The 27922-nt window shown below is 36.5% G+C and overlaps 1 protein-coding gene across 4 annotated transcripts in view; it reads left to right on the forward strand.

Moving 5' to 3' along the window:
* The window catches only part of EPHA6 (EPH receptor A6), a 920707-nt gene that overhangs the window by 608875 nt on the left and 283910 nt on the right, over positions 1–27922 (forward strand). For all 4 annotated transcript variants that reach the window (XM_036017966.1, XM_028504400.2, XM_028504401.2 and 1 more), the window contains 2 exons: positions 20646–20754; positions 25980–26050. In XM_036017966.1, the coding sequence (XP_035873859.1) occupies positions 20646–20754; positions 25980–26050 (180 nt within the window). The remainder of the gene's footprint in view (positions 1–20645; positions 20755–25979; positions 26051–27922) is intronic.

Here is a 27922-nt window from a genome sequence, read left to right on the forward strand (position 1 = left end):
TTATCTTTCTGTCTGTCAAGATGGCACATACCTAGTTTGTCTATAATCAGTATCATATTGTGACAGAGATTAATTTAAAAGATGGATAAATAAAACACCACTGCTTTATATTACATGAAATTGGGAATGGATATGTCAGGAAGTTTTTCTCCTTTATTTAGCATATTTTTATTTTTTAGTTTTTTTAAAAGATTTTATTTATTTTTAGAGAGGGAAGGGAGGGAGGGAGGGAGAGAGAGAGAGAGAGAGAAACATCAATGTGCAGTTGCTGGGGGTTATGGCCTACAACCCAGGAATGTACCCTGGCTGGGAATCAAACCTGGGACACTTTGGTTCCCAGTCCACGCTCAATCCACTGAGCTACTCCAGCCAGGGCTTTATTTAGCATATTTTTAAAGGGGTATTTACCCCCAGGTTTTCAGGGTCATAGTAGTAAGCCTCACTTTTGAGTCAAAACTTAGTGAGAGATCAACATGCAAAACAATCTTATTTTCTTGAAAAAATAATGGTAAGTAGTAGCATAATACTGTTCCTAAAACCCTCTTCTTTTTTTAAGATTTTATTTATTTATTTATTTATTTATTTATTTATTTATTTATTTATTTATTAGAGAGGGGAAGGGAGGGAGGGAGAGAGAGAGAGTAACATCATTGTGTGGTTGCTTCTCATGTGGCCCCTACTGGGGACCTGGCTTGCAACCCAGGAATGTGCCCTGACTGTGAATCGAACCTGCGATGCTTTGGTTCACAGCCCATGCTCAATCCACTGAGTTATGCCAGCCAGGCCTAACCCTCTTACTTCTTTTATAAAATGTTTAACTTGGAGACCTCACCCATGATTTAAAGGAAAGCTAACATAAATAATTGAGGTGCTATGAAAATTGATATAGTCCATAGTTTTGTAGGACTATAGGTTTGACTCCTTTTAAAAATAGAGTAGGCTCTCTTTGAACCTTTCCAGAACAAAAGTTTATAGTTGTTTGTATGGAAAAAGACATGCAGGTTATGATCATTACAGTAGCTTTATTAACTCAAAAGAATGGCACAGTGGTACTCACAACTGTGAACCTAATTTTGTCTACCCCTGTAGTTTGGTCTTATTCAGAACACACTTCAGGCAGTATTAAACAGTGACACAAAAACTTCTCTTACAACTTACTTTCAGGGGATGATTGAATGAGTTTGGGCATAAGGAGTAGCAGCCTCTGTGAGATGTCTAAGATCTAAATTACCTGGCTCTGTGCTTGGGTCCATAGAGCTCAGAAAAATTGCCCTCACTCATTCCCACCATTGTCAGGCATCTGCGCTTTCACTGACCCTAACCCTAACCCTAACTTTCACTGAAGCCATATAAGGGGCCTGAAATGTGCTTCATCATTAACTGTAGAAATTAAGTAAAGGTCTTCCACAGGAATTTATTTAACTCCAGATTTGGTGGTAATAAGTTTATAATTACATAGGTTTAAATTAGGCACATTCTTTCACAACCTGATTTTTTTGCTATCCTGCAAAATTTTCCAGAAATGTCTATTCATTTGTTTTTATTTTTAGTTTGTTTGTTTTTATATCGATGCAGTTTTAACTAAATCAGCATATGAGATACATTAAATATGAGACAGGTCTGATTTTCCCTAGAACTTATTATTCTATTAAAGAAAAAAAGAAAGGAATTTCTCCAAGCAGAGCATTTGATAGTTTTAACAAAAGGTTTTATAAAAGTAACCTCTCTCCACCTCATCTCACATTTTCCTTCCAATCCCATCCATTCAGTCATAGGGGAAAGCAGATTCGGGAGTCTGTGTTTAACATCATAAAAAGTTAATAGTAAATTGAGATAGAAACAGACAGCTTAAGCAACATAATAAGCAATGACAAGTTATTGGTACCTAGTTTGTAAATATTAAGACTCTCCCTTCCTCTTATATTAGGATATGAATATGGATAAATATAGTCAAATTCTTTCCTCTCTGGTTCATTACACTAAATAATACTCTCAATTTCAAGTGACAGAAACCCAACTAGTTTAATGAAAAAAATGGACTTTATTGCTGTGTGTAAACTGCAAAGTTGAGAGTGGTATGAGATCCAGGCCAAATCCAGGCTCTCCAACCATGCCCTCAATAATTTCTATGTCTGTTCTGCTTTATTCTCTGTTGGGTGGCTTTTCAGACAGGTTCTTCCCACATGTTTACAAGAGTTTATATCTCCAGTGAAAATTAAAATCCTGAGTAAACTCACATCTCCATCTACTCTACCCTTGAACCTGAATATGAACAGTAACTTGAGAAAAACAATAGTATGCTGACTCATGTCACTTTCAAGTTTCATGATTGCTCCCTTGCCTCTCAATACAACTTACTGTTCTGCTCGTTGATCTCTGTCTCAGATATCGCAAAGTGCACACAAACAGCTGCTAAAAATGATGTGCTGTTTTGTGTTCCCATATTTGTGATATTTCTTCCAACTGGAAAGTCCCTGTACATACTCATCACCTTAGTGACTTGCAGGTTAATTTTAATCATTCCAGATTTAGCTTAATAATCACCTTTTATAAACCTCCCTTCCTATCTTTCTACGGATGTTATCCCACATCACCTTCACATATGCCTTCATTTTTAGAAACAATTTCACTGTACTATAATTAAAGCTTACTTATCTATTTCCTTCACTAAAGAGAAAGTACACTCAGGACAGGAAACCATGCTTTAGCTTTCTTTTTCTCCCCAATCACAATATCACAGTGTTTAGTACATTCTAAATGATTGAAATTTTTGTTGTTTTTGAATGAATAATGAATTGATGAGTGAGAATTTCCTCAAGAAAGTTTCTAGAACTTCTAAATCATCAATGCATGTTTTCTATCAGGATTGTTTTCTTTAAATGATTTTTGATTAAAAAGGATTCTAAATAAATCTTTGAGTTTGTATGCCTTATGAAATTTGTAATTTCTAATGCCAATACAGTCTTAATATAATCATCATTCTAATAACCATCATTCTAATGTTTATATTAAGAAGCTATAACCTCAGTAATATATATGCCTACCAATATGCAAATACCCATTATTAATATGGAATATGTTGAATAGTATTTGAATTTAAACATCATTGCTTCCAGGTGAATGATCCAGGGAACTTGTGAAATTTGTAAGAAAATTTTATTCTACACTGGATCTTTTAAAAAAGGATGAAGTATGTATGTATAAAGACATAGTTGTTCAATTGCAAAAAATGTTATCAAATACCTATCTCAACTGCCAGTAACGCTATGAAATATAGACAATTAGAAACTAAATACTTGACATTTATCACGTTAACAATAGTTCCAGGTGTTTAAGTGCCTCAGTCATTTTTCCTCATTCTTTGGTATTTGTCGCATGAAGCCTATGTGCAGGAAGGCATCTTGACTGTTTTTTAAGGCACACAAGAATCTCTTTTAAAAAAGAGAGAGAGAGAGAGGAAGTGTTTCATCATGCTACATTACTTGCCTGTGCTTTTGCCTCTCCATCAAGTTGTATGAGACTTACTTTTTCCAATTATCTCTGTGTCATTTGGCATTTTTATCTGACAAGTAAATTAAAGCCATGAAGAAGAATGAATCTTGAAGTCTTCTGTGTCCCAAGGTAGTCACAACTTAATGCACTGTATTGCATTGTTTTGGAGACGTGGCAGGGCAGTGTTGGAAAGCACAGCTGTGAAATCACTTCCTGAAAAAATATAGCCCCATCTTAAGGTCTGTGCTTCAACAGAGATGATCCAGGAGGGTTCATTCCATCCATCCGAGATTTTAGGAACTGCCTTACTTGAGTAGAACAGTGAATCTCTTGCCATTCTGCCCCCACAACCCACACCAATCTTAGAGGCATTTTCCCTGTTCATAGATGGCATCAAATATTGAAGGAAAGTAAAAGAATAATGTTAATACTATACCATGATAATATTGCTTCCTTTGAATACCTACTTCATTCAAAGCCTAGGCAGAGATATATGAATAAAAATTTTGCTCACTCTATTTTTATTAATTTATCTCTGAATAAATTAAATGTCAATATATAAATGTATAGGGATCATTTGTGTAACTAGAGCAATTTTAAGCATTAATATTACTGAATATACCATTGCTCCATTGCATTCCACATAATTGAATTGAAATGCATATAATAAGATGAGCATTGGAACTAAGAAAATAGCTAAGTAGCTGTGGGGATAGGATAAAATGGGGTTGAATCTAAGAAATACTTAAAATTTAAGAATGCCAGGATTCATAATCAACCCAAAGGCAAAGGAGGGAATTGTATGAGGGCTGAGTCTAAGGCTTCAGGCCTGGACATCTGCGAGAATGGTGTGTCCCCTGCAATGGGATGCCTTTACACTCTGGGCAATGGGGAAGGCTCCGAACATTCTTGTTTATTTTTCTAAAGAATATTACTCTGGCCATATGATGTGGGATGGATCTGGAAGAGATATTATAAAAAGGCAGTCTAGTAGAAAATTATAAAACTAACCTATTCATATGAAGCCAATACCTGAAATGAGGCTCTGTCCATGGTAATCACAAGATAATATAAGACATGATAAAGATTTGACTCTGAAGGTGGGGTTGTAGGGAAAGGTAAAGTCAATGAAGATCTCACTTTTCAAGCCCAGGTAGCCAACAAAATATCATTATCTACAAAATCACAAGATTATGTTCATCTAGGACAAACATTTTCTCAGCTTTCATTCTTACCTAATACTTTTATATCTACATTACCATATTTATATAATGAGATTTTACAAATGATTAGTCTTCATTATATATCATGACGTCTTTCTATGGGAGCTTCTTTCACAGAGTTACACCATTCCTGAATACAATAGATGAACTGAGAGGGAAGTTTTTTTTCTTGGGAAAAAAAAATACTAAGGATTTCCTGTATTGGTGGTCAAATACCTTAAGATTAATTTAATTTACTGTGCATTGTCATGCCATTACTTTCTTGAGATTTCTTCTGTGATTTAAAAAAATCACTTTGGAGAAGCGATGAGATAATATCATTTGAAATTTGTATATTTCATTAAGAATTGGGAGTCATAAATACAAAATATGAATATGAACCAAATGTACAGAATTTATTCACTGGACAGCATTTTGAGAAATATTTTATTCTGCCCCCTCTCCCAAAAATCATGTAACTGCCATCTTCCATCACTTTATTTTCTAATTTTATTTTAATCATTGTTCAAATACAGTTTTCTCCCTTTTACTCCCAATCCACCACCCCTTCCACCCTTCCCCACTTCCCTCCCATTACCACCCTCCCCCTAGTTTTTGCCCATGTGTCCTTTAAGTTTGTTCCCGTGAACCCTTCCCAATGTCCCCTGAAATTCCCTCTTCTCTCCCCTGTGGTCACTGTCAGCCTGTCCTCTATTTTAGTGTCTTTAGTTATATTTTGCTTGTTTCTTTGTTTTGTTGTCTAGGATCCTGTTAAAGGTGTGATCATATGGTATTTGTCTTTCACTGCCTGGCTTATTTCACTTAGCGTAATGTTTTCCAGCTCCATCCACGCTGTTGCAAAGGGTAGGAGCTCCTTCTTTCTTTCTGCTGCATAGAATTCCATTGTGTAATTGTACCATAGTTTTTTGATCCATTCATTTACTGATGGGCATCTTGGTTGCTTTCAGCATCTAGCTATTGTAAATTGTGCTGCTATGAACATTGGGATGCATAGGTTCTTTTGGAATGGTGTTTTTTTTTTTAATATTTTATTTATTTATTTTTAGAGAGGGAAGGGAGGGAGATAGAGAGAGAGAAAGAAACATCAATGTGCGGTTGCTGGGGGTTATGGCCTGCAACCCAGGCATGTACCCTGGCTGGGAATCGAACCTAGGACACTTTGGTTCCCAGCCTGCGCTCAATCCACTGAGCTACACCAGCCAGGGCTGGAATGGTGTTTTAGTATTCCTAGGATAGAGTCCCCGCAGTGGAATTGCCAGGTCAAAAGGCAGATCCATTTTCAGTTTTCTGAGGAAGTTCCATACTGCTTTCCATAGTGGTTATACCAGTCTGCGGTCCCACCAACAGTGCACTAGGGACCCGTTTTCTCCACAATCTCTCCAACACTTGTTTGTTGCTTTGTTTATGATGGCCATTCTGACTGGTGTGAAGTGGTATCTCATTGTGGTTTTAATTTGCATCTCTCTGATAGCTAGCAATATTGAACATCATTTCATGTGTCTGGATTTTCTGTATGCCCTCCTTGGAGAAGTGTTTGTTCAAGTCCTTTGCCCATTTTTAATTGGATCCTTGTCTTCTTAGAGCACAGTCTTGTAAATTCTTTATATATTTTGAAGATGAAACCCTTGTCTGAGGTATCATTGGCAAATATGTTTTCCCATACAGTTGGTTCTCTTTTAATTTTGATACTGTTTTCTTTAGCTGTGCAGAAGCTTTTAATTTTGATGAGGTCCCGTTTGTTTATGTCCCTTGCTCTAGGGGACAAGTCAGTAAAAAAGTTTCTTCGTGAAATATCTGAGATTTTCCTGCCTACATTCTCTTCTAGGACTTTAATGGTGTCACGGTTTATATTTAACTCTTTTATCCACCTTGAATTTATTTTTGTATATGGTGTAAGTTGGTTCTCAAGTTTCGTTTTTTTGCACGTGGCTGCCCAGTTCTCCCAACACCATTTGTTGAAGAGGCTATTTTTACTCCATTTTATGTTGCTGCCTCCTTTGTCAAATATTAATTGACCGTAGAGACTTGGGTTTATTTCTGGGCTCTCTGTTCTGTTCCATTGGTCTATTTGCCTGTTTTTATGCCAGTACCAGGCTGTTTTGATTACAGTGGCCTTGTAGTATAGTTTAGTGTCAGGTATTGTGATCCCCCCTACTTTACTCTTCTTTCTCAAAATTGCAGCAGCTATGGACATTTTGATGATATTACTTCTTCCAATCCATGAACACGGTATATGTTTCCATTTGTTTGTGCCTTCCTTGATTTCTTTCTTCAGTGTTATGTAATTTTCTGAATACAGGTCTTTTACCTCTTTGGTTAGGTTTCTTCCTAGATATTTTATTTTTCTTTTTGCTATTTCAAATGGGATTTTTTTTCTTGAATCTCTGCTTCTGCTGTTTCATTGTTGGTGTACAGAAATGCCTTTGATTTCTGGACATTGACTTTGTATCCTGCTGTTTTGTCAAATTCATCTATTAGGTCAAGCAGTTTTTTGGTGGAGTCTATAGAATTTTCTATGTACACTATCATGTCATCTGCAAACAGTGACAGCTTTGTTTCCTCTGTTCCAATTTAGATGCCTTTTATTTATTTTTCTTGTCTGATTGCTGTGGCTAAAACTTCCAGTACTATATTGAATAGAAGTGGTGAAAGTGGACATCCTTGTCTTGTTCCTGATCTTAGTGGGAAAGATTTTAATTTTTGCCCATTGAGTATGATGTTGGCTGTAGGTCTCTCATATATGGCCTTTATTATGTTGAGGAATTCTCCCTCTATTCCCACTTTGCTGAGTGTTTTTATCATGAATGGGTGCTGTACCTTATCAAATGCTTTTTCTGCATCAATTGATATGATCATGTGGTTTTTGTCTTTGCTTTTGTTTATGTGATGTATTACATTTACTGATTTGCGAATATTGTACCATCCTTGCATCCCTGGAATGAATCCCACTTGGTCATGGTGTATGATCTTTTTAATGTACTGTTGGATGCGGTTTGCCAGTATTTTGTTGAAGATTTTAGCGTCAATGTTCATCAGTGATATTGGCCTGAAGTTTTCTTTCTTTGTTGTGTCTTCATCTGGTTTTAGAATTAGGATGATGTTGGCCTCATAAAAAAGAGTTTGGGAGTCGCCCATCTTTTTGGATTTTTTGGAATAGTCTGTGAAGGATAGGGGTTAGCTCTTCCTTAAATGCTTTGTAAAATTCTCCTGTGAAACCATCTGGTCCAGGGCTTTTGTGTGTTGGGAGTTTTTTGATTACTGCTTCAATTTCTTTTGTTGTTATTGGTCTGTTCAGGCTTCCTGCTTCTTTTTCATTGAATTTTGGAAGATCATATTTTTGTAGAAATTTGTCCATTTCACCTACATTTTCAAATTTCTTGGCATATAGTTCTTTGTAGTAATTTCTGACAATCCTTTGTATTTCTGTGGTATCTGTTGTAATCTCTCCTCTTTCATTTCTGATTGTGTTTATTTGGGTCTTCTCCCTTTTTCTTGATGAGTCTGTTTAAAGGCTTGTTGATTTTGTTTATCTTTTCCAGCTCTTGGATTCATTGATCCTTAGAATTGTGCTTTTAGTCTCTTCGTCATTTAATTCTGCTCTGATCTTGGTTATTTCCTTCCTTCTGCTTGCTCTGGGCTGCCTTTGTTGTTGTTCCTCGAGTTCTTATAGACATAGGGTTAGGTTGTTTGTTTGGAATGTTTCTAACTTTTTTAGGTGGGCCTGTATCACTATGAACTTCCCTCTCAGGACTGCCTTGGCTGTGTCCCATAAGTTTTGGGTTGTTGTGAGTTTGTTTTCATTTGTTTCCAGAAACCTTTTGATTTCTTCCCTAATATCATTCTTGGCCCATTCATTGTTTAATAGCATGCTATTTAATCTCCATGAATTTGAGTGTTTTGGGGTTTTTTCCTTGGGGTTGGTTTCTAGCTTCAGTCCCTAGTGATCCGAGAAAATGCTTGGTATGATTTCAATTTTTTTGAAATTGTTGAGGCTTGTTTTGTGTCTTATCATGTAGTCAATCTTTGAAATGTTCCATGTACATTTGAAAAGAATGTGTATTTAGCTTCTTTTGGATGGAGGGCTCTGTATATATCAGTAAAGTCCATTTCATCTAAGGTATTGTTCAATGCCACAATATCTTTCTTGATATTTTGTTTGGAAGATCTGTCCATTTTTGATAGTGAGGTGATAAAATCCGCCACTATAATCGTGTTGCTGTCAATATCTTTCTTGAAGTCCTTTAAGATTTTCTTTATGTATTTGGGTGCTCCTATGTTGGGTGCATATATATTTACAATATTTATGTCTTCTTGGTGGATTCTTCCCTTGAGTATTATGAAGTGACCTTCTGGGTCTCTCTTTATGGACCTTTTTTGGAAGTCTATTTTGTCTGATATGAGTATTGCTACCCCGGCTTTATTTTCCTGTCCATTTGCTTGGAAGATTTGTTTCCAGCCCTTCACTTTCAGCCTGTGTAGGTCTTTTATCCTGAGGTGGGTCTCTTGTAGACAGCAGATATGTGGGTCATTTTTTTCTTATCCATTCAGCTATTCTATGTCTTTTGATTGGAGCATTTAATCCATTTACACTTAAGATTATTATTGGTAGGTACTTATTCATTGTGTTTTATGTACGAGTGTTCCTCTCTCTCTCTCTCTCTTTTCCTTCGCTTCCTTAAAGCAGTCCCTTTAGAATCTCTTGCAGAGCTGGTTTGGTGGAGGTGTATTTTTTTAGACTTCTTTTGTCTGGGAAGCTTCTTATTTGGCCTTCTATCTTGATCGAGAACCTTGCTGGATAAAGTAGCCTTGGTTGCAGACCTCTGGTTCTCATTACCTGGAGTATTTCTTGCCATTCTCTTCTGGCTTGAAGTGTTTCCATTGAGAAGTCAGCTGTTAGCCTTATTGGGGCTCCCTTCTATGTTACTTCCTGTTTCTCCCTTGCTGCCTTTAAGATTCTCTCTTTGTCTTGAAATTTTGCCATTTTAAATGTGATGTGCCTTGGGGTGGGTCTCTTTGGGTTCCTCTTGATTGGGACTCTCTGTGTTTCCTGGATTTGTGTGACTTTTTCTCTCATCAGATTAGGGAAGTTTTCCTTCATTACTTTTTCAACTAGGTTTTCAATCCCTTTCTCTTCTTCTTCTCCTTCTGGTATCCCTATTATACGGATATTATTATGTTTCATATTGTCTTGCATTTCTCTTAATCCCTCTTCATTCTTTCCAAGCCTCTTTTCCTTTTCTTGCTCTTTTTGGGTGTTGTTTTCTACTTTGTCCTCTAGCTCGCTAATCCGATCTTCTGCTTCATCAATCCTGCTTTTCATTCCTTCTACTGTGTTCTTCAGTTCAGAAATTGTATTCTTCATTTCCTCTTGGCCCTTCTTGAGAGTTCCTATTTCCTTTTTCATGTTTATATAGTTTGCAGTGAGATTGTTGTAGTTTCCCTCTAATTTCTGATAGCTCATTGTGAGTTAATTGAACTTCCTGATAATCATTGTTTTGAACTCACTGTCTGATAGTTGAGTTGCCTCTATTTCATTTAGCATTTTTCCTGAGGCTTCCTCATTTCCCTTCAGTTGGGGATTGTTTCTTTGTTTTCTCATTGTTCGTGGGTTTCTTCTTGTTAGCCTCTGTTTCTTAAATTGATCTGTTCTGGTTCCCTGTAATTATGGTGTGAACTTCTGTGGTGGAATACTTGTGAGATTCAGTGGTGCAATCTCCTTCGTGTATCCTGGTGTTCACAGCTTCCCCCTACTCTTTTTTGTGATCAGTTGGAGGAGTAAGGCAAAATGGTTTAAGACAGCAAGACAGTGTACTATGATATTTACATTAGCAGCCAGTGGAGAAGAGATGGGTTACCCTTTGGCTCCTTATAGTGTTAACCGTGATCCTCCACCCCACTATCCACGTTTTAGAAAGGATGGAAAGAAGGTAAGACTCTTATTGGGGACAAGAGGATTGTTAGTTGAATCTAGAAAGCTGTGAGGCTGTGGGAGGTCAGATTCTAAGGTAGGATTGGATTAAAGATTAGTAAATAGGAGTAGTGTGTAAAAGAATAGAGACAACCACCACAATAGTATAGTTCAGGAAACTGCAAAGTGGGCTGAGATCAGGTAGGGGTATTGAGTAGTATTTACAATTGTGTGGACTAGGTCTTATTAACAGTAATAGTAAAATGACAGTCTTGTGGCAGAATCGATGAGATCTAGATAATAAGAATAGAGTATAGAACCTTGAGAGGTATATTAATGGAACACAGATGAAGGATAATAAATTATCAACACAGTGTGACTGAGATACCAGGGGGAACCTATCAAATGACAGTATAACCAGCCAAGCAAAGAAGATTATACAGAAAGAAAAAGAATAACAAAATACTATTAAAATAAAAGATGTCGAAAAAGTGAGAACAAGATAATACAAATTTACAGTAACTTGCAAGATCAAAAAAAAGGGGGGGAAAGCAGAAGATGGAGTGCAAGAGAGATAAATTTGGAGTGGAAAGAATAATACTAGCATGAATGGAAGAGAAACATAAGGGATTGAGAGATATAAAAATAATAAGAATTGAAAAATAAAATGTCACTTAAAACACAAGATAAAATCAATCAATCAACAACAGCCACAAAAACAAAACAAAACAAAAAAAACCTCTTGTTGGTTTCTAACTGGCCAGACGAGCTTTTCTGATCTTGCTGGCTTCAGCTGGCTGAGGGACCTTTGAAACGCTTATCACTCTTCCCAACCAAATCTCAGCAAGTCTCTCAGGTACCCTGGGCGCTCCTGAGGACACTGCCGCGTTCTTCCAGACTCCGGGGTCCCTGCAGGGTTCCAACTCTGTGATCTCAGGAGGCACCCATGATGTTTTGGGATTCACGTTGCCCTCCCTGGGAATCGTAAAAGGGCATGCCCCTCCACCAAATTTTTGAGTTTCAGGCTCTAGGAATGCTCTAAGCACCGTGTCCCTTCCGGGTTCACTGTGCGTGAGTCAGGATTCCCAGTGGGACGCGCACTTCCACAGTTCTACTCCACAGGCTCCGGGAACCTGAGAATGTTGGCACCTTTTCCCGGATCGCGGTTGCAATGTCTGGGTTTTCCACCAATCCATGCTCCCACCATGCTAGGGGTGTGGGCACATGTCCAGGCCGCCCCTGGTCGGGCTGGCTGGAAATTTTTGAGTTTTAGGCTCTAGGACAGCACTAAGCACTGCATCCCTTCCAGGATCACATCACAAGAGTCAGGATTACTGATGGGTCGCGCACTTCCAAAGTTCAGAACCGTAGGCTCACGAAACCTGAGAACACCGAGCTCTTTCCCGGCTGTGGGTTTTCCACCGATCCACACTCCCACGGGGCAAGGGGTGCGGACGTTCTTCCAGGCCACCCCTGGTCGAGCCGGATAGAGGTCCTCACTTCTCCCACGGCTCTGGGTGGGTGTTCACAGTCCCTGGGTGATTTTTTCCCAGTCCAACTGGCCTCTCTGTGCCTTCAAGCAACAAGTTCTCCCCTAGAGTTGCTCAACCCCCGTATTCCGGGGAAGGAGCAGCGACTCCCCTCTCCTGGGAGCCCTGAGGCAGACCCGGGAGCACCCGGCCTGGGGACTGCAAACCCCTGGTCCCCTGGCTGATCCCTGGGTCCCTTTTGTCCTCTTCCATTACTTTAGAAAGATGTTCACAAGAGAAAAGAGCTAACTTTAAGAAGCTAGTCCAAAGAAAGTGACACAGGATACAACTAACAGATTTGACTTTGAAATGTAACTTTGTATAAACTAAAATAATCTTGATTACATAGGGACAAAATGTTATGCTTCCATATAAGAAACTTCTTCGGTTAAAAATAATCAAAATGCTTTTTTTCTTAAACTTTCCTGAAAATATTAAATCTATTTTTATCTTTTTAAAAATATTTGGAATCCAAGTAAAGAGCTTCACTTTTTTTCTCTTCAAATAGAAATGACAAAGTAAACCTCATGTCACTCTGACTCATGCAAAGCATTGGCTAGGTGCTAAGTCTTTGTTCAGTAACAATTTGGCAGCTCTTTTTGGAAATTGCTTCCACTGAAGGGAGTGTGCTTCTTTCCAACTACATAAAATGAAATATATCATTTTAATATACTTATATTTTTCTAAGACTACAACCTCATTCCATTAAACAAAGGGACATTTTCAATCTACTAGTCACAGATACATTTCTTAATATGGATTTCATTTCTTTCTTTTTACAAACAAGGTTTGCTCTCTATGGTGTAACTTAATGTGAATAAATTATAGTATACATTTTATCCTACAAAACAAATTACAAATAATCTTTCCAGGATTTAAAAATGAATAGATGGTGCTAACAAGTTTTCATGACAGAGGAATTTGTAGCTACACTGTATGTTTATAGAATCCATTTGGTAAATCACTTTATGGTTTATTTGTCTAAATATGTCTGTTTACATTAAGCAAGTTTTTGAGGCCTTTAAGCAAGGAACAACTATCCCCTCCTGCTCTTCCTCCCTGTACCCCTCCTCCTCATCCTTCTGACACATTATATTTCTAAGTTCCTGCCCTGCTGACTCACTGCGAAGGGCTGCTCACTCCCATCCAGGGCACCCTAAAATTTCCCTTTGTAACAGTTCTTACAATTGTGGTTATTTGTTCATTATCTGTCTTCCACAGTGAATTGTAAATCCAGGAGAGCAGTATGCAAGAGAGATCCTTTTTGACCCTCGCAGTATCCCCAGTTTCTGTCTCAGTGCCTGCCATGTAATGGGTGCTCAATAAACATTTGCTGAAGGAACCTAAAAGTTCTTAACCTTAGATTCACATTCTAAACTTAATCTACTTAATTTGATTAAATGTAAAAGTCTGTACTTTCTAGTAGCTGCTGTCTTCTGGGAAGCATTATCTTCAAGCATACAGAATAATTGGATTCTTCTGATTAAAATTATGTTGGATAGACTTACTTCACATGCATAGCATAGTTACCCTTCAGGGTAAATCTTCTGTAGATGTCAAGCAGAAAGTGAGGATAGAGATTACCCATAGGTTAATCTGAGTTCTTCCTACCAGAATCATCCAATATAAACAATTATTCAATTCATTTACTCAAACAAATATTTATTAAGGTACTACCATACTATATTAGTTCCTTAGGGCTCCTATAACAAATTACCACACATTTCATGGCTTAAAATGACAAAAATTTATTCTTATGGTTCTGGAGGCCAGAAGCGCACACTTTCTCCTAAAACCCTAGGGGAGAATCCTTCTTGCCTCTTCCAGCTTCTGGTGACTCCAGGTATTGCTTGGCTTGTAGCTACATAACTGCAGTCTCTGCCTCTGTCTTCACATGAACTTCTCCTTTTCATCTTCTCTTCTTCTGTTCCTTATGGGACACTTATCATTGGATGTTGGCCTGCCCAATAAATCCAGGATGATTGATACTCTTAACTTAATTACACTAGGAGAGGGGATACCATTATTCAACTTGCTATAGATACTGCAGTGAATAAAGTCCATAACTGACAAGATAGATTACACAAATAGTAATTTCAAAAAACATGATACAAATTTATTGGTAGAAATACTACTAAGATCCATGGGAATACATGGCTGAGGACCTAACCCAAACCAAATGACTGGGAAAAAAAGCTTCACAAATGATGTGATGTTCAGTAGGGGAACTGAATAGGAATTCACCATGAGAGCAAATTTGGCATTCAAAGAACTGGGAAAATTCAGCATGGTTAGAGAATGATAAGAGATGAATCTGAAGGTATATACTATAGCTATTGCATAGAACCTTGTTATAAAAATTAAGGGCTTTAGACTTTATCATGAGATAAAGATAGAGGTCTGTGACTGACCAGCACCAATATGATAAGAAGGCAGAAATTATTCCTATCAAGACCAAGAGCTATAGCAGGTCCTGAATGCTCCTCTTATTTCCACATGGAAAATCTGATTCTTCCCTATATTTAATTGTAACTCAACATATAACACGCTTTCAGAACACTTGGTCCTGCCCAAAACGTCTGCAGAGACATTTGGTTCACATTAAAATATTGTTGATATTTGGCCCTATGCAAACGTCCACAGAGACCTTTGGCCCGCACAAAAAGTTCTTGAAATTCAGTCCTTGAGCAGATTTGGTCCATGCCAAATGGTCCTTGATATTTGGTTCTGACGAAAACATCCACTCTTAGAATGTGAATCATAAAAAAGAATGTAAACAAAATTTTAACAAGTTAAATGTATTATCTAATTAATCATGAACAAGTGCCTCCATGGACATTTTGGATAGGACCAAATATGACCATATATTAAGGACCATTTAGCATGGGCCAGACATCTGAGTAGATGTTTTGGACAGAACCCAATATCAAGTAGCAGATCCGTGACACAATATCATAGTAAAATTGCTCTGAAAGATTGTGACAAGGATATTTAATTCAACATTTGTATTTTACAGACAGGAAACCAAGGCCAAACAAGGCTGTGATTGCTCTAGGACACACAAAAAGAGAGCTGGGTCTAGTTAGTTGTTCTGTTAATGAAAATGGTGGTATATTGTATTGTAAATAGTATGGGCTTGGCACTTGACAAAGCAGGGTTGGATTGCCAGCTTTCCTGCATATAAGAAGTATGACTCTGGGCAAGTAATATATATAATCATTTAAACTAGTAATAATAATAGAGCCTACCTATTAAGACTATTGTGTAAATAAATTTGGTAATGAATTTGAAGCACTAAGCATAGTACTAGAGGATAGTTTGCTGTTAAATAAATAGTGGCTGTTGATGATGATGATGATGGTGTTTTTTCATAATTATGTCAGCCAATTCATTGCTTTTTACTCACAGCATAATAATGCATCACATTATACATTCTTATTCTCAAATGACATGTACTTATATTATTATTAATCTACAAAGGAGATTAGTATTTAGAATTCCTAGCACAGAGATTTAAGAAATTAGATAGGACTATGCATTTTTTCAAAATCACAACTTAATATTCTGTCAACCAATTAAAATTTTAACTAAAGCACAGTTCATAAATATGTAATCACAAGAGTGAAAAAGAAGATATATTAGTAAAATGAGCAGTTTACCAAGCTATTATTTAAGTAAAACAACATAATTTTTTATAACAAGGTAATCTGATTTTCAAAAGGCATCCAATTACATATCTTCTCCTCCATTTGAACTTTGAATACATGGTCTTAATAATTTACGTGTTACCTGGCTACCAGCAGAATATGTGTTCCAGGTTTAAAACCCTTGAACTATATCATGTATTTTACAAATGCAGCAGTCGCTAAGTAAATAATGTTTGCTTTTTAAATTCCATTTTCTTTATCTTCAAGAAGTTAATGTTGTTTTCTATAGCATCTATTTCTAACAATTTGTTATTCAATAATTTTCAATGAGAAAATGTGACATTTTTAGAGCATACATTAATTTCCATGATATGAATGCTATTTGGAGATTAGAAAATTCAGTCAGGACCTAATAAAAAAAAACTTTACTACATTATATATTAGGTAAGATGCAACTATTTAACTTGTGTCTGTACAGACTGAAAACTCAACATTGAAATAAATTGACTGAAAATATCGAGTGACTAAAATCATAGTGACTCGAGTGAATATCATAGTGACTAAAATCTAATTCCAAAGTTTAATACATTTCTTACTGAAAACTGAACATAAATGACTTTTGTTTTTATTTACATTTATATTTCCTCACAGGCATCTTAAATGCTGTGACTGGTTTCTTACTGACTCAAAAATAACATTTATGGTTCAGATATTCGCTAGTAGGTATGTCATTTTCATGAGGAAGTTATTACCCTGGATATAAATTTGCATGTGGTATACTGCGTACTTGATTCCCAGAGAAAGAGCTACTTTTGTGAAACCCTTAAAGCACTCAGGTTTAATAAATTAATATGGTAGAGCATTAAGTGGTTTGCTTGTCAGTTATATTCTCCCTTTGCTTCAATTCCCTGCATATAACTGGTTAGATTAATGAATTTTTATAATGATCAAAATAAAAATCAAGCTTTATTCAAGTTAAAGGACATTAAAGGGACTGATTGAATTAATGTTTTAGAACATTGGTAATTAACTGAATTACTACTGTGAGTTTATAGCATTGAAAGGAAAAATGAAACAATCTAGAAGCCTGAATTCTGATAAAAATCATGTGTGAGCTTAGGCAAGTTCTTTAACTTCTCTGGGCTTCAGTTTTCTTACCACTATTGTTAAACAATTGCCCATATTCTATCGCATAAAAGTTATATACAACTAAACCTTCAGTAACACAGAGAAGTGCTAATGAACTAATTGAATTAGTGTATTTTTAAAGGTTTCAGAAGGTTAGTGAAACATGCAGCCCATACAGGTTTTTTTATTATATTTTATTGATTATGCTATTACAATTGCTCTGATTTTTCCTCCTTTGTCACCCTCCACCGAGCACCCCTCACTCCCTCTGGCAATACACCCACCATTGTTCATGTGCATGGATCATGCATTTAACTTCTTTGGCTTTTACTCCACTTCCTATACTGTACTTTATATCCCCATGGCTATTCTATAACTACCTATTTATACTTCTTAATCCCCTTACCCCTTCACCCATGCTCCCCCAACCACCCCCCAGCTGGCAACCATCGAAATGTTTTCCGTATCCGTGTTTCTATCTCTGTTCTTCTTGTTTGCTTAGTTTGTTTTTTAGATTCAATTGTTGATAGATATGTATTTTTTCCATTTTATTATTCATAATTATGAACTTCTTCTTTTTCTTAAATTAGTCCCTTTCATATAATAGTGGTTTGGTGATGATGAACTCCTATAGTTTTCTCTTGTCTGGGAAGTTCTTTAACTGCCCTTCGATACTAAATGATAACTTTGCTGGGTAGGGCAATCCTCGCTGTAGGTCCCTGCTTTTCATGTCTCTGAATATTTCTTGCCAATCCCCTCTAGCCTACAGAGTTTCTTTTGAGAAATCAGCTGATAGTCTTATGGGAACTCCCCTCTAGGTAACTATTTATTTTCTCTTGCTACTTTTAACATTTCCTCTTTATCTTTAACCTTTGGCATTTTAATCATGATGTCTTGGATTGGGACTCTTTGCATCTATCTTGTTAGGGACTCTCTGAGCTTCCTGGGCTTCCACGTCTATTTCCTTCACCAGACTGAGGAAGTTTTCTTTCATTATTTTTTTCAAATAGATTTCCAATTTCTTGGTCTTTCCTTCTTCCTCTGTTACCCCTATGATGAAAATATTGGAACACTTGAAGTTGTCCCATAAGTTGTTTATACTATCCTCACTTTTTTTGATTCTTTTTCTTCTTGGTGTTCCAATTGTTTTTTTTTTTTCCTTCTGTTCCAAATCATTGATTTGGTTCTCAGCTTCATCCACTTTACTTACTCTGCTCTTTTTTCCCTGTTAATTGTTCTTTATTTCAATTAGTGAATCCTTTATTTCTGACTGGCTCTTTTTTTATGCTGTTGAAGTCCTCACTAATTTCCTTGAACATCCTTATAACCAGTGTTTTGAACTCTGCATCTGATAGATTGCTTATCTCCATTTTGTTTATCTTTCTTTCTGGAGTTTTGATCTGTTCTTTCATTTGGGCCATGTGTCTTTGTCTCCTTGTTTTGGCAGCCTCCCTGTGTTTGTTTCTATGTATTAAGTAGAGCTGCTTTGACTCCATGTCTTAGTAATGTGACCTAACCTAGTAGGTGTCCTGTAAGGTCCAGTGGCACAGCCTACCCTAACACCCAAGCTGAGTACTTGAGGTATACCCTTTGTTTGGGCTGAGTACAACCTCCTGTTGTAGTTGAGCCTTGATTGCTATTGGCAGATCAATGGGAGGGATTTACCCAGGCCAGACACCTGCAAGGACTGGCTGTGACCACTGACCACCAATCTCCACCCTCCATGAGGATCAGCTGTGCAGGGGCAGCGTGGCGGTGCTCCAGTGTGGTCTGTAGCTGTCCACTGGGTGCCCTGGCCCTGGGATTTCCTGGGTGGTGCAGGGCAAGGTCAGCCCCCACCTGTGTTTTGTCCAGGGCCTCCCTGCCTCAGCTATAAAGCAATCTGAGATGGCTGATACTTGTTCTGGGCTTGGAGATTCCCAGGCAAAGCCAAGCTGTGATTCTAGCTGGCTTCTGCTAGTGCTGGGCCTGAGGCTCAGTGAAGCCAGCTGTTGCTTATTTGATTGGACTTGGGAAGTTGTGAAGCAGGAGTCAAGACCAGCCATTCTTATGGAAAAGCAGCTTGGGTGAGCCCTTAAGTTGGGTGAGGCAGTCTCTGGCTATCTCCAAGGCAGGTCAAACAGTGTTAGCCAGGTTGATGGAGTCTCAGATATGGTACCAGCTTGCCAGCTCCATGGGGAAAGGTGTTAGAAAAGGGACAATAGCCTCTGGTTGCCTTGAAGCCAGACACTTCAGTTTCTCCCTGTATGCCACTAGTGCCTTTCAAGCTGCTACCCTAGTGCTGGAACTTAAAGGGAGTCAGTTTTAGTAGGTGAGTCCATGTGTGTGTTCTTTAAGAGGAACTGCTTGGAACTCCAGAAGTTTCTTCCACTCACTCAATCTCCACTGGTTTTTGCAGCCAAAAGTTGTAGGGACTTACCTTCCCATCATTGGAACCCTGGGCTTGGGAGCCTGGTATGGGGCTGGGAGTCCTCACTCTTGTGATATCCCTCCAGAATTTTTATCCATCACACATGGATGTGGGATCAGCCTGTTCTGTGTCTGCGCTCCTCCTACTAGTCTGGATGGATGTGGTTTTTTCAATTCCATAGTTGTCAGACTTCCATTCAATCAATTTCTGACAGTTCTAAGTGATGGTTGTTCTATATTTTAGTCACAATTTTCATGTGGTTGTGCAAAAAGTTGAGCCATGTCTGCCTACACCACCATCTTGACTGGAAGGCGCAAAACAGTTTTAAGATATGATTTTGTCAATGAGAGAAGCAATATGTTGTTCCCATATGTTATATAGTTTTTTCATCAATAAAGGAAGCTTTTAAATATCATTTTCTTAATTACTGCCAGTCAAACATCTGAGTACTAAGCATGCACTTCCTTGTGCTGTGGAGGTGGAATTTTTAATAGTAAATTTGAATTAAGCAACATTAAATATAAAGACAATCATTCTTCTTTTTATCTGAGAAAATCTTTATTCCCCTTCATGTTTTAAAATTTACTGGGGTCCCAGCTGTTGTAGCTCAGTGGATTGAGCACAGGCCTGTGAACCAAAGGGTCGCTGGTTCAATTCCCAGTCAGGGCACATGCCTGTGTTGTGGGCCAGGTTCCCAGTAGGGGGCACACAAGAGGCAACTACACATTGATGTTTCTCTCCCTCTCTGTCTTCCTCCCTTCTCCTCTATCTAAAAATAATTAAATAAAATCTTTCCAAAAATAAAAATAAATTTTTTTTTATTTGGGTGACATTGGTTAATAAGATTATATACATTTCAAGTTTACAAGATGGTCGTTCTTAAAACAAATTACACCATAGTTTTTCCACTTTGTGGAAACAGGCACCAAAACTGTATGTAAAGCCTGGCCGGTTGGTCAGTGTTCAAGGAAATAAATTAGCAATTATATAAATAAAACCCATTAATCCATCTACTGATTTAATTGAAAATTAAATTTTTCAACACATATTTAATCTTAACAGATGGGGTACTAAGAACTCTTTACTTTATTGGCATTTTTGTAAAAAGGAAGAAAGGCTTATGTTGTGGATTATGACTTTAATCCTCAACCCGTCTTTTGGGCTTGCATCCTGTGTGCTCAATAAAGGGCAAATAGGATGGGCTTGTTGGTAGACAGTACCATATTTGCAAGTATATATTAAGTGGTAAAGTAATGTTGGTAATGAAATGTCACCCAGGGAAATTTTCATCTTGTTTCTGTGTTTCAGCTTCTGACATGGCAGCGGAGCAGGGGCAGATTCTCGTGATAGCCACCGCAGCTGTTGGGGGATTCACTCTCCTCGTCATTCTTACTTTGTTCTTCTTAATCACTGGGAGGTAACAGACGTATACCAGATTATTTCCAAGATATGAGAATAACCATTTTTAATGCACTTTTTTCCAAATGTTTTTAAACAGAAAAAAGCACACCTGAGAGAAAAAGGGATCAGGGAAGATTCACTCTGAGAGTGAACCTTAAGGTAACAGAACCACCCTGGCTAGTTCTCTGTATCAACAGGTCCCTGAAATGAAGCAACCAGAGACTTGATAAGAACACTTTGAAAACTGTGAATGATAGATTTCTACTTACCATAATAAGTTAATTCTCAGTTTTTCCTTTACTACAATCAAAGTATACCATGAAAGGGATTTAAAGAAAATTCAACAGAGAGATCAAATATTTATATGAAAATTCTTTGTAAACTTAGTATTATAGATATGTGTTATTTTAATCTATTAAATATTGAAAGAATCTATATTGGAATTACATTAATTGGTATTTTAAATCTAATATTTATTAAATTTAGAGTAATATGGATGAAAATTTAAAGTAACAATACATTTAGCATTTGCAAAAGGCCTAGATTTTGATCCTGACTAGCTAGCTTTACCTATCTAAACCTTAGATTTCATACATTTTATGTTCATTCACATCTCTGTATTGTTACTAGGTACTGACAATACAGACATGTGAGTGAAGATAGTAAGTATAAAATTATTTAAAAGAATAAGTGTTACTTCTTGAACCCTTGGTTTTAGGCCCAGACTTTTGTCAGAAATTGTGAATATCATCAGATCATCATATTTTCATTCCTACAAGAGGTGAAATATTCCTTCAGGATTATCAATTCAGAAACGAAGGAACACCTCGAGAGTTTTCCCAATAATCTGAAATATACATCCTAAAAAATACCAATGTCATGACTTAAATCTATATTAAGAATGTCAGTCAGACAATGCACATCCATGCTGACTGCCACTAAAGTGCCCTGTACTGGAATACTCTAATATTTAACAATGAGCGGAAGAAACAAATAACTGCCTTCAGTGGCGGTAGTTCAGTGAACTAGAAACCAACCTTTGTGTTATTTATTTTTAAAATTCTACTTATATACATAATTTATTAAAATTTATTTAAAATGGCAGAGGGTATGCATATATTAAAATTGTTATCTATACTTTTGACAGCAGATGAAGGTTAGAGATCAATAAACTGACAGTACTTAGAGGGCACTTACCAAGTGTAGGTTCCTGACAAAATGTAATTACCACCTATCAAGAGTGTACCCAATTCAATTGTAACAAGCCTACTTTTACAGAACTTACCAAAAACAAAGAAAGACATGAACAGTCCAATGTGCTAAAGTTAAAATGGTGACTTCTTTATGAAATGAACTATAAAAGGGGCACATTCATCCTATGTTAACTTAAAATTTTCATGTATACGAACAGATATAGTATGTCTCTTATAAGTGACAGTGTCCCAGAATTACAGCTTTGCCAGGGTCTGATTAGCTGATAAAAGAGTGCTAGCTATAACTGTATGTAACAGCAGTGTCATTTATCCCCAATTTATACACACACATGCACACACATATGGGAGAATGTAGGAATAATTATAAGTTCATCCAATAAAAGTACCAGTGTGGGCATACCATGGCACCACCATCGGGTACTGTCGTCCAGCACTCTCCTGTTTCTCCCTCTACGCGGACAGCTAACCTCTGACAGCTTCTCGCCGTCATCACAGCTTTAACACAATCATCTTTACAGTGGGCAGAAAGTAAATTTCGATGTCTCTAAACCAACTAACCATTAGGTAGAAAGCAAAATATTCAATGCTATAGCCTACAAATAGCGAAATTCTAAATCACTAGCAGAGGTGATTTAAAAAATTAAAAATAAATAAATAAAACCCTACACATCCTCATGAATAAATCCTAAGTTTGTTTGCTTATTTTTTAAAAGTTAGAATTTCTCTGACCCTATCTAGTGCTTTCTTGCAAGAAGAGGGATTAAAAGATAACAATGCGTAGGAAAGGGGAAAAAATGCCAGTGGTAAACGTGGCAACTCTGAAGAAAGGAAGGAAGGGAAAATAATAGCATTTTGGTGCATGTAAAGTCACTATGACAATTTGGTGAGATTTAAATAATCAAAATGCCAACATTTTATGGGTTGTTACATGTTTGTTAAATGTTATTAAAGAAAAAGTAGAATAAAACTTACTCTGTTTTCATTGTCATTTATAACACAAGTACTGCCTGTGCATTATAAATTTGGAGGCATTAATATCTTGATAATATTCTATTTTTCATGGAGTAGTACATAATTTAAGACAATCAGTTTGGAGCCTAGAAATATTATTCAGTTATTAAAGTAAAATGAAGTCCTATAAGGTAATCTTAACTCCAAAGACACAAATTATATTGTTAACTAGATTGTGATCATTTAGAAATCATGGTTACTTTGATTCAGAAAGATTTATATTTTCTTATTTGCAAGTTTCTTTGAAAAAGTTTGGGGTATTTTCTCAAGTATGATTTTATTTAAAAAACAGTGTCATTTATCCCCAATTTAAAAAATGACTCTAACTCATAAGGAAATTGATCTCAATGATATTTTTAATTGTAATTCAATCTATGTCAAGCTTGATACATTTTTTTAAATTTTTAATTATATTTGTATGTATTTGTAAAATAGGAGTTAAGGTCTTATTTTCTCATGGAGTATATAGTATTTCAGCAAATGATATAAAGAGCACATACACATATGGGAAAGCATTTTATTAACATATCAGAAAATATTGCCTTGGCATAAAAACAGGCATATAGATCAACAGAATGGAATAGAGAGTCCAGAAATAAACCCACACCTATTTAAACAATTGATACTTGACAAAGGAGGTCAGAATATACAATGATATAAAGACAGTCTATTCAATAAATGGAGTTAGGGAAATTGGACAGGTGCATAAATGAAACTAGACCACCTTCTTGTACCACATACAAGAATATACTCAAACTGCATTTAGGATTTATGTGTAAGACTCAATACCATAAAAATCCTAGAAGTAAACATAGGACGTAAAATTTCAGATGTTTCTCTTAGAAATATTTTTTCTGATATATCTCCTTTGGCAAGAGAAACAAAAGAACAAATAAAGAAATGGGACTACATCAAACTAAAAAGCTTTTGCACAGCAAAGGAAATCATCTACAAAAAGGAAAGACAATCCACTGAGTGGGCAATGTGTTCACCAATGATATATTTGAAAAGGTGTTAATATGCAAAATTTATAAAGAACTCTTACAACTCAACACCAACCCCTGCAAACTATCCAATTAAAAAATGGGCAAAGAACCTAAATAGACACTTCTCCAAAAAGGATATACAGATGGCCAATATATATGAAGAGATGCTCAAAGTCACTAACCCTCAGAAAAAAAAATGCAAATTAAAACCATAATGAGATATCACCTCACACCTATCAGAATGGCTATCATCAATAAATCAAAAACAAACACTGTCAAGAATGTGGAGAAAAGGGAACCCTCGTGAACTGTTGGTGGGAATGCAAAATGGCACAGCCATTGTGGAAAATAGTATGGAGATTCCTAAAAAAAAATGGAACTGCCTTATGACCTAGGAATTCCACTATTGGATATGTGTCCAAAGGAAGCCAAAACACTAATTTGAAATAATATATGCACCCCTATGTTCATTGCAGGGTTATTTACAATCACCAAGATATGGAAACTACCCAAGTGCCCATCAGTAGATGAGTGGATAAAAAAGCTGTGGTTCATCTAGTCAACAAAATATTACTTGGCCATTAAAAAGAAATTGTACCATTTATGACAGCATGGAGGGACCTATAAGTTATTATGCTAAGTGAAATAAGTCAGTCAGAGAAAGACAAACTCCACATGATTTCACATATATGTGAAATCCATAGAACAATGTAAATGAACAAACAAAATAGAAACAGACTCACAGATACAGAGAATAGACTGATGGTTGCCAGAGGGTAGGGGGCTGGAGGACTGGGTGAAAATGTGAAAGGATTGAGAAGTACAAAATAGTCGCAGAGATGTAAAGTACAGCATAGGAAATAGAGTCATTAATATTGTAATAACTATGTATGGAGCCTGTTGGCTATTGGAACTATCAGACAGACACTTTATAAAGTGTATGATTGGCTAACCACTATGCTCTACACCTAAAACCAATACAAAACAATATTGAGTATAAACTGTAATCAAAAATCTTTTAAAAATAAATGAATTTTTTAAAAAAACAAAATATTGCCTTACATAAATATGACAAACTGAAAAGAAGACTTTACAGTCCTTGAAGGTTACGTAAGTTTGGCCTAATGAACTTGACAAACGGGGTCAAATGTTATCTTTTCCTGAAGCAGAATTTGAATACTACTTAGAAAATTGAAAAATGAAGAAAAGTTTGTCCTAAATTATTAACTTCCAATTTTTATGCTTGCCAGTTTATATGACACTGGAAACATTGTACATGCTGAGGGAAACTATTGTAATTGCGTAAGATAAAAATAATTCATTTTGAAATATCTCTTAAGCACTTTGGTAGGGGAGCATTTATTGGAATTATTCTATGAAAACTGTAAGACATTTCTGAATAAATACTGAAATTGCCACAGGATTTGAAGCAACATTCACCTTTGAGGAATGGACTATGTGCCACAGATGTATTCTGTTCAACCATTTGGAATTAGTGATTTGGTGAACTGTCACGTCAGATGGATGTTGATGAATTTATTCATGTTTAGGGAATCATGGGAGATAAGCAGCTGCTTCTGTACTTCAGAGCAGGATTATCCCAAGAGTGAGCAGAACATGCCTCCACCAAATTTCTGACATTAAAAAAAAAAATCATACCATTTAGCAGTGAAACTAGAAGGTAGTTGCCTTAATGTCTAATGCTCTGACTCACAACCATTTATTCATTTTGACTTTCATTCGTTTCACTACTGTAGCTATTAGAAGTCGTACAAGGAAGGACATGATGTTCACTGCTGATTATAAAATATTCTCTAAGATCCCTATCCTCTGGATCAATCAGTCCACTTGGGAGTATTTTATTTCTATCTAGGACTAAGTTTGATACATATTAAAAAAAAAACCTGTGGAGTATTTTCACATTTTATAAAAATGTTCTTGAAAGGGCCTTTGAGTGATATGTATTTTATTTGCCTTTGGTTCTCATCCAGCATATTCTAAAAATAAGATTCTGTTTACTTTTTAAAAAGGTGCCAGTGGTACATAAAGGCAAAAATGAAGTCAGAAGAGAAGAGACGAAACCATTTACAGAATGGGCATTGTAAGTAGTGAAGTGACTTTCTTCCATTATTTTATATTGTTCCAGCAATTCAAGAGTCCCTTGTAAACTTGGATCAGTGAGTTAAGAAAGCCACAAAATTTACTTCCAATTTTTCATCTGGTTTCCAGGTTTGTTAGTAGAAAGTACACCTGCTTCTCATTAAATGATACTGCTTTTCTCCTAATTCTGCTGGCTGAAAAATGTGACTGACTGAATATGCTAAAAATACAAGATGACTGATTATATCTAGTTATTTACCACTCACAATGTCCCCAGCACGTGAGCTGGTTTTATTTAGGGGAGCATTAGCCACAGGAATATTATGGAATTGTTATTCCTTCTTGTAGGAACTGTCATTTAAACATATAACAAATCAATTTGCAGTTCATTAACACTAAAAAAGAAAATCAGCTCCTTAACTCTTAGAATATGTATGAAATCCTTGAGCTGACTACAAGGTTATATCCATTTGCAGGATCTCTTCCCAAGCAAGCTATAATTACCACTAGAGTTGGTTTGATAATTGCCACCCTCCCCTCCTCAACGCCCACCTTCACCTCTACCTCCAAGTGGCAAACTACTTTGTCAAGGCAATTCCTCTGTAGTGAGATGCTGAATTAACAAGAAAGGAATGTTCTCTAATTAACCACAGTGTAGAGATAATATGTGAGGCACGCTGTTTAACTATTTAAGCTCATCTTCTGCTTCATATTGAGCCAAATGAATAATGGAATTTTAAAACCGTATCACCATCCAGGGGAAGGAAGGGATGTAAGTGAGGAAACGGCAAACTAGAGGGATAATTTAGGACTATTTCTAAGGCTCACATGATTCTCAAAGAGTGGTCTAAGGACCATCAGTATTAGAATATTCCATCCTCACCAAGTTCTGATTCAGAAGGTCCAGGGTAGGGCCAAGACATACACATTTTTAGCAAACCGTCCCAGGTTGTTCTGTTGTGCAATTAGTTTGAGGTTCACTACACTGGCAGGTAAGAGGTAGTTGATACCAGGCATGAAATGATCTGCAAATGCTGTAAACAAATGCAGAAACCTGGATCCAAACACCTGGACAGATAGCTTATGCTGAGTAACCTTAAGATTCACTGCGGGACATTTAGAACTGAAATGCAGAAGAGATGCTCCTGAAGTATTTATGATCTCCTTCCCAACTAGCAGTTTTGCATAAACTAAACCAGGTGGGCTCAGCAAGAAGCAATGAAAATAACCTGAGGCAGCCATGAGATGGAAGAAAGATAAACCAATGTTTTAAAGAGACTTGGCTAAGTTAAGTGAGTAACCAGAGTCAATATTAGAACTAAGTTTGGGTTTGTTTGTTTGTTTTCTCTTTACTACATATATTGTGTTTATAAGGTAAAAAAAAGTGTGATATTAACTACTCAGTTTATTCCTTAGAAGTGTGTACCACTTTAAATAATTGGTTGAATTGTTAAAACCATGTATGAGTTACTAAATAATACATGTTATCTGTGCCTAAAGTAATATTATCAATTAGATACTATTAATATCTAGTAGTAGCCACTGAATTCGAGTTTATAGTATTTCAATTGAAATCACAGCTCCTACTAAATTATAAAAAAGTCATATAAACTTATATAATCTATACAAGAGGTATAGATTATCTGTTCTCCTTTCGTCCAATCTAAAACTTGCAAAGTGAAAAAAAGCATAGTATTTCAGAATCATTTTCAGGTTCACTGGTGCTATTTTGAGAAGTACTAATGTCATGGGTGCATATCCAGTACTAGAAGACAGTAGGCAAAAAGTAATAAAAGAAGGCAGCAGGGATAGAAGAACTCATGAAGCAAACTATGAAGAACTCATGAAGCAATGCTAAAAATGGGCATTTCCT

The sequence above is a fragment of the Phyllostomus discolor genome, chromosome 2 (genome assembly GCF_004126475.2).
Source record: "Phyllostomus discolor isolate MPI-MPIP mPhyDis1 chromosome 2, mPhyDis1.pri.v3, whole genome shotgun sequence".
NCBI lineage: Eukaryota > Metazoa > Chordata > Mammalia > Chiroptera > Phyllostomidae > Phyllostomus > Phyllostomus discolor.